This window comes from Natrix helvetica (genome assembly GCF_964273705.1).
Source record: "Natrix helvetica genome assembly, chromosome: Z".
NCBI lineage: Eukaryota > Metazoa > Chordata > Lepidosauria > Squamata > Natricidae > Natrix > Natrix helvetica.
The window spans coordinates 119,516,784-119,531,277 of NC_138554.1; the positions used below are offsets into that span (position 1 = coordinate 119,516,784).

At 38.2% G+C, this 14,494-nt stretch overlaps 1 protein-coding gene across 3 annotated transcripts in view; it reads right to left on the reverse strand.

Moving 5' to 3' along the window:
* ABI1 (abl interactor 1) overlaps window positions 1–14,494 on the reverse strand; it is a 100,598-nt gene that overhangs the window by 3,224 nt on the left and 82,880 nt on the right. The window contains exons 6-9 of one of the 3 annotated variants that reach the window (XM_081932192.1): window positions 13,874–13,974; window positions 11,951–12,127; window positions 7,090–7,176; window positions 1,471–1,656 (exon numbers count right to left, since the gene is read on the reverse strand). In XM_081932192.1, the coding sequence (XP_081788318.1) occupies window positions 1,471–1,656; window positions 7,090–7,176; window positions 11,951–12,127; window positions 13,874–13,974 (551 nt within the window). The remainder of the gene's footprint in view (window positions 1–1,470; window positions 1,657–7,089; window positions 7,177–11,950; window positions 12,128–13,873; window positions 13,975–14,494) is intronic. The other 2 variants (XM_081932190.1, XM_081932191.1) reach the window with 2 other exon arrangements.

Genomic DNA, 14,494 nt, shown 5'->3' on the forward strand with positions numbered 1-14,494 from the left:
GTCTTAATTAGGGCTTATTTTGGGATAGGGTTTATATTGGGCACACGTGCAAAAAAATCAAGCTATGACTTATTTTTGGGATAGGACGTATTTTGGGAGAAGCAGGGTAATAAAACTCACACTCTGCAAGCATGGTATCCCATATCTAATCCTTAACATTTCAAATAAAATGACCCTTAAGTGCTGGCTCAAACATCCAAGCCTTATGGTGGTTTCTGCATTCTGAATGAGATAAACTAAGTAGGTAAAAGGAAGTTTCATGCTTCCTCAAATTTATCCCTGTATTAGGAAGATAAAGTCCAATCACCACCGCCCACAAAATTTGGCATGCTACCAATTCAATTCTCATTATTGTTATGGACATACAATCCTTCAATTGCTGGGACATTACTTTACTTTCTTTGGTTATTTACCTCAAACCACAAATGATATTAGGTGAAAATTACCAGTAGCCAAAAATGTGAGTGAGCAGTGTATGATTTATTTGAAAAAACTAATATTTGTTACAAGAAGAGTGCAGATATATTGCTTCCATTACATATCAATTCAGAAGTAGGATACCTTACATATTATTTTATTACTTTGCAAAAACAAGGCAATTCTAATTTGAGGGTTCTGGTAAATTTTCAGATGCAAAGTATGTGGAGAATAGTTGAGCTAACTAAATGAAGCTATACATTTTTTTAAAAAAACATGATTTAACAAGTCACAAAGTCTGAATTCACATATCATGCTAAATAAGCCTTCCCAAAGTGGCACGCTCTTTAAGTATTAGGACTTCAACTCCCAGACTCAGCTGGGCAGAGGAATTTTGAGAATTGTAATCCCATCACATTTAAAAAGCACCATGTTGGGAAGGCTGTGCTGAATTGAAAATAAAACATTTAATGATTTTAATACAAAGTATGCAGCAGCTAGCAATAGAGGAACATGTCAACTATCAATGATATTTCTATTTGTGGATACATTCCTATCTTAGCACCACTTCTGCTAGAGAGGAAGAGTGTTCAGATACCAAAGGTGGAGACAGGTTAATCATAGGAAAACTTTATACCACTGGTTACACAACTGGTGGAAATAAAGCGGAAAATCAAGGATAGAATCTAATACAGGTTTATATTTACAATACGTATATTTGATTTCTAACTCATGAAATACATGGTTTCTATCAATATTAGTCAATATATGATGCAATCCAACAACAACTGGAGGGCCATAGACAGCTCACTTAGTGTTTCAGTACAACCAAGATCTTAAATGTGTAACCTTCAGAAACAATTCAATAGATCTGGTTAGTATTAATTTCCTAATCTGCACAATTTTGAGAGGAAGGAGTATTGCGACTCTTTTAAAAAAGGATTTATGTCAATTCATCCATTTGGTGGTGTCATCTGAATGGGGTACACGTGGCTTAAATCTCCCTAAGGAATCTGGAAATGGGTGTTTAGCACCAATCTATTCATCCTTTACCTTTCTCAATATAAGTTTTAGGTGCCCAGGCTGGATCACCATCAGCATAAGGATCATTGTACTGCACTACAGCAGCCTCCTCATCCTCATAATCCACTGGTGGTGGTGGTGGAGGTGGTGGGGAGTCATCAAACATAGGCATCTCATCTGGAGGTGGTGGTGGAGGTGGAGTTGGACTGTCAGCAACTGGCGAATCAGTGAAAGAAGAATATTTGGTCAGATTTAGTTCAAATAGAAGTAAATCCATGATCAGAGGTCCATACCTATTACAGAAACTAGTTACATGCACTAACAGTATCATGCATAGATTAGAGATGAATGCTTTATATGTTAAAATGCTATGACATACAACTTTGCAAGTTATTGGCAGCCACAGAACTATAGATGCTAACTTCAAAGCAGATACTCCAGAGGCATAAGCTGATTACTAGCAGAAGTGAGATGTAGACCATCACTTTAATGATTCTCAAGGCATTCATTGCTTCACGTTCAAGAGGCTGGTTTAGCCATTGCTGAATGCTGTAAGCCAAATGTCTTATTTTGTCAGTTTATGTTTGCCTTAGATGAACAAATATCCAGATGCAGAGGCACTGCAAAGAACATCACTTCTAATGCAAGCAAAGTCTCCTTTTGATGCTGATGGGAGGAAAGAAGGCCAATTTTTAATCTGCATCACAAACATTCCTGTCTTGCAAGGACAGGAGAATCTGCCTCGTGCTAACCTACACTATCCAGAGAATTTCATCAGCCTTTATCATCTAAACCCCTAACATGTCCCCATTTGCAGCATCCTCAGTAACATCCTAAAATGTAGTAGGTGATAAGGCATATTCAAAAGAGGCTAGTTAAAATCTTAAAATCTCATTCATTAACTGTCCCACACACAAATCCTGTAACCTATCACATGCAGTGATAAATCCCAGAGGAGAAAAATAATTGCTATGACTTTTGCTTAAAAGAGCATCATTCAGTAATAGTAAAGCTTTTTGAATACCACTAGATGCAAATGGTATCTAAAGTTATCATTAGCACAAAAAAACCTCAGTGTAACTGGAAAAATGTATCATTTTGACTGAAGTATGTCCAAATGTTAATACTGGGGCACATCTTTCAAAATACTTAAGGTCCCCATACTTTTATGCTAATTTTCAGCTCCATCATTTAAGTGTAAATGGAGGAGAAACATAATCAACAAGTCAGATTTCACATCCACTCAGTGATAAAGTGATAAAAATAAAGGTAAAGTTTCCCCTCGCACATAGGTGCTAGTCGTTCCCGACTTTAGGGGGCAGTGGTTATCTCTGTTTCAAAGCCGAAGAGCCAGCACTGTCCAAAGACATCTCCATGGTCATGTGTCCAGCATGACTAAATGCCGAAGGTGCACGGAATGCTGTTACCTTCTCACTAAAGTGGTCCCTATTTTTCTACTTGCATTTTTACATGCTTTCGAACTGCTAGGTTGGCAGAAGCTGGGACAAGTAATGGGACCTCACTCCGTTAAGCGGCACTAGGGATTCAAATCGCCGAACTGCCGACCTTTCTGATTGACAAGCTCAGTTCTTAGCCACTGAGCCACCATGTCCCTTTTTTATGTTATAATATTCTATAATTACCTAATTAAAGTGAATTGTCCAAGGCCACCGCGTCCCTTATTCAGTGATAAACCCACTTGCATATTTTTAAATTTGTCTTATGTTGTCCTTAAATTTTTTTTAAAAAAATATGCAAATATGGGGTCATCACTGAAAGGAAGTGAAATCTTGACTTGATAGGTTTAGCCAAAAAGCATAAACTTTGGATCAATGCAGTTCAAATCTCTCCTTGAACATTATCAAGGGTTATTTTTCACAATAAGTTACACATGGGAGACGCTCACATTTGCCCTTAGATTAAACCGGACAACAACTTTCCAGCATTGATATCTCTCTCTTTCTCACCTATCTCTTAAGAAAGCCTAGCAACTAAAGAGCCTGTAAAAAACAATGTTGCTAAAGTATCATCATGTTAGTGAGTTTAGTTTTAAATTTTAAAAATACAAATAGTGGCTCAGGCTAAGAATCAATGTTCTTCCGAAAAAAACATTGTGCATATCTAACATGCACGCGGATATATATAAGCCCCTCCTACTCATGTCAGCAGAAAGGGCCTACTTCAGATACCGTTGGGTAAATAACTCCAAGTATCTAAATCCAGAAGAAGACCGTTCTCTGCTGCAACACTGACCCTTTGGAACCTCCTACCTTCTAGCTAAGCTCTGTCTCCACCGTCTACCTTCCATGGACACCTGAAGACCTACCTCTGTCAGTTGGCCAGGGGATCAAATGGGAGAATCCACACTGGATGTGGCTGCTGGATTGATGGCAGACTCCACTTCCTTCCCCCTCCCCTTTGCGCTCTGCTTTCTATCCATCCATCTTTCATACTGATATTTTCTCATAGTGTTCTTTTTCATAGTTTATTTTACCATTCTATTACTTTACGTTTGTTCTATGTACACTCGTTCTTTTTCTTCTTTTTGATTATTGTAAGCAGCCTAGAGTAGTGGCAAATAAATTTAATCATCAGTCAATAATAAAATAAATGTAGTGTAGGTTTACTGACATGTGGCTAATTGCTTTCTAAATCAGACTTTTGGAATCTACTGGTGGTGGATGAGAAATGATACTACGAACAGTGAAGTTGGTTTTCCATCCTTCCTTTCTCTTGGAGTTGTTTTTGAAGTAATGACTACGTATCAAGGGTTTAAGACCTTTTCAGTTACAACCCTTTTTTGTTGAATATCTATTGTAATTGATCTGCCTTTTTATTGTAGTAGGACCTAAAATTCTTGATTTGGAGTGTAGACTTTGATCATTGGAATGTGTCTCATTATCATCTGTCAAGCATACTTATTCATTTGGATGTATGAAATGCTTTGTTCTCTCCTTTTGTCTACACTTCTTTCTGGGAGGCATCATAGTGGGTTATAGTGCTGACCTCCTACATCTGCTTCAAGTCGGCTACATAATATTTATTGCAAAAGGATGAGGCGTCATGATGGGAAGCCAATGCATTCAGGGTACCTGCAGTAGTGTCAGAGGCTCAGCATCTGCCCAATATGATGTATCTTAGAAAGAAACCCAGGAGGAACCATCCTTAGAAGAGAGAAGTGAGAAAAGGTGACGTTGGCAAGAGGACCTCCATTGTGGGCTGGTTGCTTGCAGTGGTGGGTATTTTTTTTTTTATGAAACAGTACAACTTCTTGAAGATGTATCAGTATGTTATTATTATTTACTACTTTAATATTTCAGACATTGCAGAGGTAACTTGCTCAGTTATCATCAGAATTCTTAGAACCAGTTGTGCTTTAGTTTAGAGACTGCCCATAACTGTTCCTTACCAACATATCAGGGCACTACCTTTTCACATATACTAATAAAGGTGGATCTAACACAATCGGTCATTCTAGAATCCAAACCTGATAATTGGTCTAGAATAGGATCATATATTTTCAACACAATGTAATATGCCAATAGGCACAATATTGTGAGAGTCTCTCCTATCCTAAGGTCCTCAGACCTAGAAACTGTTCTATCAAAAATATATATGTTCATATATATATACATACATACACTTAGTGGATTGTATCCTTGATTAATTGGTCAAGCCCAGCTGTTTTGTACATAAAAACCAAGCAATTCATTGATTAATCCAGTAAAAAACAATACAATGGCTTGAACAGAAAATATTTTCATTCCAGAATTGTTTAGCTTGAGATAAGTTATAAAAGATCTAGCATTCAGTTCTTATTTCAACTATTTTTCCCCCACAAAAGAGCTTCTCACCTGAATACTTATCATAGATACAATAATACTACATGTTTTCTGTACTTTACACCTGATATTAACCTACTAGAAAAACTTAAAATTTCTCCTACAACCAAATACCCAAAGTTCTGCAAATAATTGGGAAATTTTTGGATAAAAATTTGGATGGTAAGAAGCAGAATGAAAAACAACAGTAAGAAGTCCCACTGAGTAAGCTCAAGTCTATTAGAAGCACCAGGTATAATTCAGAGTAACCCAAAGTACAAGAATGGAAAACCAGGGCAAGAATTGCTTAAGATGTATGAAACATCAATCTTTGCTATATTACCACTGTCAAGAAAATTAATACAGAACTATCTCCATTATCAAATTACAACCAGTCTTTATTATTTTTCAGAAAATGAGATTAGTATACTAGATAGTCAGGATCCCATAAAAGCAGGAAAAGCTTCAGACAATCTTAAAATAAAGGGTACTGACATGCTCCTAAGGACAACAGCAACTTCAAACTCTGGATAAGATCCAGTTTCCTGAAAATGTGTAGTTTGGTCCCATAGAAACAAAGAGGTTGATAATAAAAGTAATGCTTTTGTCAACAGAACTTACTGACATTGGGAATATGAAAGGAATGCTGTCTTACTATCTCTAGCCCCTATAATACTTCCAGAAATTGCTGCCAAACTTAGCTATGTCTTTTTCTGGATCATGCAGCTGCCCTCTTCTTTTAGTCCTATTTAATTTTGACGTAGATTTATATATAAGTATGATTTTCAAGATGTAATTTCTGTTTTGGAGCCATTCTTTCATTATCAGTTCCCGCCAGATTTAAAGGGCAGCCATTAAAAGACCAGCTGATACCCTCAGTCAAAGAAAGGTTAACTTGTTTTCACATTTTCGATGATGCCCTGAATTGCCTGACATAATTTTTATGCAGAAAAGTCAGATAAAAGTCCATTAAATATTATTGGCACCAAGTCTTCCTGGGCCACATAATCCTCTGTGTTAATGTGTTCAACTTGACATGCTGTCAAGTCATATAACATCTTTTAGGGAGATGTTATTTGAACATAGTACTTAACATCCAACTTAGATTGATCCTAAAATGATTTAAACCAGCAGCCCCCAATCTTTTGGACTCTAGGGACTGGTTCCATGGAGAGTGCTTTTTCCGCGGCCCAGAGGGCATTGTTTCACGCACTGCTTAGATCCCCCACGTGCACAGATGGGGCGTCGCTCATTTGTGTGGCCTGGAGGTTTGGAATGCTAAAGATGGTTACATAAATAGTTCTATTGCCCCAAATTAAAACTTTTTAAAAAAGCTATGCACTTGTATCTGTAAAATTTTGTATCCAATGCCTTATTAGATGCAGGTATAACTATGATTTCTTTAAAAGAATGTGTATATCAAATTATTATTTATATCTCCTAAATGAACAGGTTGGGGAGTTGGCAAAAGAGAGCTAGAGGGTGTGTGAGTGCTATCTTTTTATTAATTTCTCACCAAATTACCAAATTATTTTGGATGCTTAAACAAACAAACAAAATCACAGGTCTAAAAATGTTATCAGTAACAATAATTGGAGCATAAGAAAATGTACCCTTCAGTTCCACGTTGGTGCTGAAATGCAAGATGGAATTAGCATTTTAAGTACGAAAAAAATCATCCAAACTCTCAAAGCAGTAAAACCAAGGAGAAGAATCTGCCTGGCCAGCCATGCATGCTACAGGAGAGAGAGAGAAAGAGAGAGACAGAAAGAGAGAAAGAAAGTAAGAGTTGACTCTACTCTTTGGAGAAGCTAAGCTGCCAACTTACTGTTTTCTTGCACCCTGGCCACGAAGCCTGTGAGAGGTATCTGTGGAGTCAACTGAGGCATTGGGGGAGGGGGTGGAGCAATAGAAACTGGAAGTAACACACACACCATAAACGGGGAAGTAAACATAGATACAGGAAAAGGAAAATAAAAACAAAAAGTAGCTGTCAGTAACACTGGACCACAAAAAAGCTACGCAATGAACAGAAACACACAACAAGACCTCCTTATCTACCCTAGCAATACAGCTTCTGCTAAGTTTTCTTTTTAATCACATGGCAATTAAAAAGCAAAGCAAAATAAAACCTAAGAAATAAAATAAAACTCATAATATGTGAGATACTCTTTCGCTGTTTAAAAACATTTGTGGGGTTGAAATATAGACATCCTGCCATCTTACCACAAACTCTTGTCAGGAATGCCAACTTGAGGGAAACTCTATGGGTGTTTGTGTGTTCTTCCTTAGCAAGTATGTTTTCTCCTGAGGAAAGTGGTGTAAAAAAGGCAAAAAAAAGTAGCAAAGGCCCCTTGCAATCATGGCGGTAGCTTTAAAAAAAAGAAGGGCAAAAATGCCAAAGCAATAAAGTTTATAGACGGCCTGCTCTTTAGCATGAAATTAAATTTATATTTTGTATGTCTTACTATTTTCATATTTTAAAAAGTTCGGCACCAGAGGATTTCAGGAGAGATTTTTAAAGAGAACTTTAAGAAGTGTAATTCTATGAAATTAAAAACTGATCCACACGAAACAGATATGTTCATTACAAAGTAATGAAGTAAAGCTAAGGATTTCATAGGAATTACTCATAACAAGTTTTCATACTATTGAAGTGTTAGTCTTAAAATGATATAGAAGTTGAAGCTGCATTTTTAAATGTTTCCAGCATCTTAATAATGGTCAGCCACCAACAATTCACTATCAATTACCGTGTTTCCCCCCAAATAAGGTCTTATTTTCTTTTTACCCACAAAATATGGCTTGGGCCTTATTATCGGTGGGGGTTGTTTTGGGGTTGCCGGGCAGCTGCTCTCTTGAGAGCGGGCTCCCAAAGAACCGAGCATAGCCTCAGAGCTGTGTTGCGCTATCGCAGCAGCACAGGACAGCAGCCATGAAATGACCATGATCATGAGCAACCATCCAGCAGTCTCCCTTTCCAGCGGGGCACAGCGCCATTTACCAACCTAGCAATGCAATCACCTTTTCCCACCATCCTGGTTCCCGTGGCTTGGCACCTTCGGGATACCGCTAGGTTGGTGAATGGCGCTCTGCCTGGCCGGAGGTGGGGGGGTTGTCCAGGGGGCTTATTTGCAGGGAAAGGCTTATATTTTTGCCCACCAGAAAAATATGGCATGGCCTTATTATCAGGACATGTCATATTTTCGGTGAAACACGATATATGCTCACATCCAGTTACCTAAGGCATTTTCCAATGATTGACAGGGCCAACAAACCTCACTATGAATCTTTAACATAGATTTAAAGGCCAAAGGCTCTCAGATAAATACATAACAATATGTTAGATAAATCCCTTGTCATGAATTTCTGTTCAGATTTATGAGCAGGGGTACATCCGTGGTTTTGGGGTTGAATACCATCTGTACGCTGATGATACTCAGCTGTACATTTCAACCCCAAATCACCCCAGCGAGGCTGTCGAAGTGATGTCCCGGTGTTTGGAAGCCGTAGGGGTCTGGATGGGGGACAACAGACTCAAACTCAACCCCTCCAAGACTGAGTGGCTGTGGCTACCGGCACCTCGGTTCAGTCAGCTGACTCCAACGCTGGCCATAGGGGGCGAACAACTGCCCCCTGTGGAACAGGCGCGCAATTTGGGCGTCCTCCTAGATGCCCGGCTGTCAATGGACGACCATGTGGCAGCCGTGGCTAGGGGGGCGTTCCACCAGGTCCGCCTGGTGCGCCAATTGCGCCCCCTTCTGGACCGGGATGCCCTACGCACGGTCACTCATGCACTGGTGACGTCTCGCATGGACTACTGTAATGCTCTCTACATGGGGCTTCCCTTGGGACGCGCACGAAGACTGCAGCTAGTCCAGAACGCAGCCGCGCGGGCAGTCATGGGGAGTACTAGGTACTCCCACGTAACACCGCTCCTGCGCGAGCTGCACTGGCTACCTGTGGTCTTTCGGGTGTGTTTCAAGGTTTTGACCACCATCTTTAAAGCGCTCCATGGCATAGGGCCTAGTTACCTGCGGGATCGCATCCTCCCACATACATCCCTGCGGCCAATTCGCTCTCACAGGGAGGGGCTTCTCCTGGTGCCGTCCACTAGGCAATGCCAACGGGCGACACCAAGGAGTAGGGCCTTCTCTGTGATGGGCCCAACCCTCTGGAATGACCTCCCCCCCGACATTAGAACCACCACTGACTTCCGCTCCTTCCGGCAGAAACTGAAGACACACCTGTTCCGACTGGCTGGTCTGGCATAACGTCTACCTCCTGGCATATATTTCCTACTGGTTTTTTAGGGGACTTATACACTGGGGTTTTAAATTTTGTATATTTTAAATTATTTATTTAGCAATTACAGTTCTGTCTATTTTATCCTCCTCTTATTTATTTATGTATTTAATTTTTAATTGTTATTATGTATGATGTTTTTGATATGGACTGTACACCGCCCCGAGTCCCTTTGGGAGGGGGGGGCGGTCTAGAAGTGCTAATTAAATTAAATCAAATTAAATTACATTCTCTAATGCTTAATTGTCTTAAATTCTCTTCATGTTTAATTCTCTAACGTGAACCATGGAAGATGCTCAGAAACACAAGCCTTTTCAGACTGATCCAAAGGGTACGTAGAACAGGTGCCAGATTTAAGAAAAATGTATTTTATTAGAATGCCTCTTATCTTCTCACATTCACTTCTGGATATCTACCTCTGATTACTGTGTGTGTGTGTATATTTATTCATTATAAAGTGACCATTAGGTACACTTTCACAAGTAATCGGGGATGGGTTCCAGCAGGAACTACTGCCGTTTTGCTCAAGTTTGTGCTTCATGTGCGCGCGCTGGATGTGCGCTTTGTGTGCATGCGCAGTGCAATTAAAATTGTTCTGTTCATGTGCAGATCTGAAAACAAGATGGGGGCACCAACGGCGCCACCCAGGGAACCAGTTCAGGGGCGTGGCAGGCCTGGGTCGCTGCCGGTTCTAACGATCCAGGCCGCCAAACCAGGCTGAACTAGTAGGAACCCATCACTGCAAGTAATAGATTCCTTCTCTAAGGGAGATGGACAGTTTTTAATGTGATAGATAAATAAAATAAAATATAATAAATATAATAAAATAAAATAAGATCAAGAAACTGTCCTTAGAAGCAATTATAAGAGGATGTCAGAGGGATCCACCACCTTGAGAAATGCAAATGATCTCATTGTATTTTTTTTTAACCCAATTCAAGTTATTGTGTTCAGAAAAGTAAAAGGAATGGAACTGCTCATTCAAATTTTGGATTTCCAAAAATGGATTGATTTTAAACAATTCCAAGATTCAGTATTTATATTTACAATTAAATACTAACTCTCAGCTCATTTCATATTAATCCAGTTTTATGTGCCTAGTAAGAAATAGAACACAAATGTCAATTTCTCAAGACTCTTGTTGCCAAGGTTGACTAGCTATTCCTCATTCCCCCCCCCCCCAATAAAATCAATTTGCTTTCCAGGGAAATTTTGAATTTATTTTATCAAATCTAGGACATTAGATCTTAAATTTAAGAGAAAAGTAAAATATCTAGTCAAGTTAAAATTGGTGACCACAGAGTATTTTTTTAATGTGACAATCATTAATATATTGATGAACTTTAGTATCTGTATTAGATCAGCAATGTGATTATTAAAAAAAAGCATTAAATTAAATTTAAAAAGCTCAGATAAGGTCTTTCCAAAAAAGATAAAGGTTCCTCTAGGGGGCGGTGCTAATCTACGTTTCAAAGCCGAAGAGCCAGTGCTGTCTGAAGACGTATCCATGTTCATGTGGCTGGCATGACTCAATGCCGAAGGCACACAGAACACTGTTACCTTCCCACCAAAGTGGCTCTTATTTTTCTACTTCCATTTTTTACATGCTTTCAAACTGCTAGGTTGGCAGAAACTGGGACAAGTAACGGGAGCTCACTCTGTTACACGGCACTAGGGATTTGAACTGCCGAACTGCCAACCTTTCTGATCAACAAGCTCAGCATCTTAGCCACTGAGCCACTGCGTCCCTCTAAGGTCATTCTTTAATCTTACTAGCGAAGTGATAGATGAAAGACATTTTTTTTATTTATTTGAAAATGCGCCTATCTTTAGCAAGCAGATATTACCAATTTATTTGGAAACTGTAGACTGAACGTAGCAGAATCTCTTGTTATCATATTAAGAACTACTCGGGTGTTCTTCTCATTTCTGAAATCTCTCCCTATCAGTGATCCAGATGAACTCTCAAAATCTTAGCAATAGGCTTGCTAGCTGGATTACTCTGGGAATCCAAATCTAAACAAAGTTGATCACGTTGGGAAAAGCTATTCTGTTTCTTCCTCTAAAAAAAAGCCAAAATCATAACTTGTTCTATAGCTACAGATTAAATGGTAGTTTCAGTGTGAAACTGGTTTTATAAAGAGTATCTTAATGGTTGAAGCCAGGCAACACAAGAGGAAAGGGGAAGGGGAAGGAGGGCGAGAAACAACTTGTGTAGGTGCAAAACTTTTCTTGGCCTTGTCAATTATGGCTTGGATGAAGACCGTCTATCTGGATATGTCTTAGTGACTCAGATCGATGATTAAACCAAGATATTTGTAAAACTTTCAAACTGGTTTTCCCCCAAACAAACCCAGGAGTTCTATGCTTTGCGGTAACCTTACTTGAGTTTTGAGAATAGAGAGGCCCGCCATTAATATGAGGTTGAGCAGAAAATGGAGCAGTCACAGAAGGATTCCTCCTAAATCCAGCAGAAGAGGCTGAAGAAGTGGTAGAGTTGTGTCGGGAAATCTGCCTGGTCATTGTGCCATACTGCGAACCAGGAGCTGACCCAGGAACAGCTGAAATGCAAGAGCCAAAAGGAACCAAGACGACTTGAGCAAAACGAAACACAAACAACAACTTAGAACACAATGCAGAAACCAAGAATAAGGGAGGGGAAGAGAAAAAGGGTAAGGAGACCACAGCACAGTAAACGCATGAAAATTCAAATCCACTTAGACTTCATGGAGCAGATAAAGGGGAAAAACCCGCATCCAATTGTGTGTTTTGGGGAGAAAGAAAAGGATTTACCTTAACTAATATAAATATATATTTTAATATTTCAAAAGGCACAATGCTACATAATTCCAATATTCATGATGAATATTTGAGAGCTACTATGCTCCTTTAAATAAGTAGACTATGCAGAAGATAAAAGGCAAAAGTGCACTTAGGCAGTTAAGTCCTCAAATTATGATTATTCCTTAATACTGCATGAATAACAAAGTACTGTGTATGTAGCTGCACAATTGCTTGACAAGCAAAGGTGGTTTGCAACAAAATAAAAATTCAGGGCAGTGAATACAGTTTGTGTAAATTAAATTTAGCTATTTTCCCATTCCTTTCCTCTTATTTCATTCCTTAATTTGTTTCACTTACTATTTCTTACACCTTTTCTGCATAATATTTTTACCCTGGAAATTGTAAAATGGTTATGTAAGTAATTATTGTTATTATACTCAAGTCAAAAACCACACAAGAATTGAAACCCAATTCCATCAATTCATCTGTCCTGTAAAGAAAGTTAGAAAAGGAACCCTATCTAGTAGTTCAAAAAATAAACAAATGTCATTATGCTCAAAAGATTGAATTCAGCCTGCTGTCCATCTCGAGATCTTTTGGAATCCTGAAAGAGCTTTAGAAAAAAACAGTTATTGGTGCTGCTAAAATCATTCAATTGCCAGTCATATCTTGATCTACAAATAAACTCAAACTCGTCAGTTAATTATTAAAGAAATTTGGTTTGCTCGTTGCTGCTTTTCTAATCTACGTGAGGATTCAGATTTATTCTCAATAAAGTAATAACTTGTTTTAAAAGGCTACTATATATACTTGCAGGTAAGCTGAACTCAATTTTTTTAACCAAAATCCAGTGAAAAATGTGCTGCCAGCAGATAAGACAACTGTCAAAATTTTCATGTGTTTTAATTTTCAAAATTACTTATTAGCTTTTCAAGGGATTTTTATTAAAAATGTGAAGGTATTGCTTGCATACGTGTGGACAGACAAATATATATATGGAATACTTAATTTTGAATGGTATTTTTAAGAAGCTGAGAGAAAAAAACAACCATATATATCACAGATAAACCAAATACAATTTTGGGGATGTATTTTGACACCCAAAATGTTGTTATAAATGATAACTAAAAAAACAAACATTGCTGCTTTCAAAAAAAGCCTATGATAAAAAATTAAACAAGGTTCTGTTCATTTTCATACATAAACATAAAAGATAAATGCTTTTCTTCTGTTTTCTTTTTTTTTTTCTGTTTTCTATGATCACAACATAGTTCTACAAATGTTCAGTCCTCTTGAAATTTATTTACTTAACAGGGTCTTGTTTTCTACTTGGGGAGAAACTACATCCATGGGGAAGCCACATCAATGTGTCCACCAATACCTAGTGGCTAAATTAAGTTACTGCAAGAATTAGCAGAGGAACTATTCTAAATGATATAGAGGATGATGATATATTGCACAGAATCCATTTTTCCCCTGAATTGTTTGTTAAAATAGGTTTCTGGGCTTTGATCAATAAATACCTTGGCCAATAGTTGGTGGTGAGGGTGTAGGCACTGCAATGGGTATGCCAATTCCGCTGCTCCCACTGTTTTCTCGACTGCCACTTCCTCCACTGCTACCACTACTCAAAACAAAGCAAGCAGATAAATAAAATATTGCTATAATTGGTAATGTAACATTTGTGACTTTGAAACACGTCAGCAAATCATGAACCACACTTTTTTTTTACTCTATCTAAAGAAAAAGAGAAAAGAGAGGGAATGAATCCCAGATGATGATTGGGATAACAGCAGAGTTTGACTTCAAGAAACACAGATGTGATAGTCAAGTAAAAAAGCAGTTTTATAAGTATTTAATATAAAAGCTGGGAGGAGTAATCGGAGACTTTGAAAAAGGCTAAAATAATACTCTGAATGTTTGCAGGTAGCTTAAATTAATTAAAAGGCATAAACTATCTAATAAAAGTTTTAAGATACAGGGAAATTGTGATTCCAATGAACAGAAGAGATATTTCCCTAGGATTAAAGTATTAGGAAAAGTGTTTCACCTAAGTATTATGTAAATCAATTATCATTTATAAGTTAAATAGAGCCAGTTAGAAATGTATTTAGAACACTTTCCCCCAATCGGATGGTTTGTCC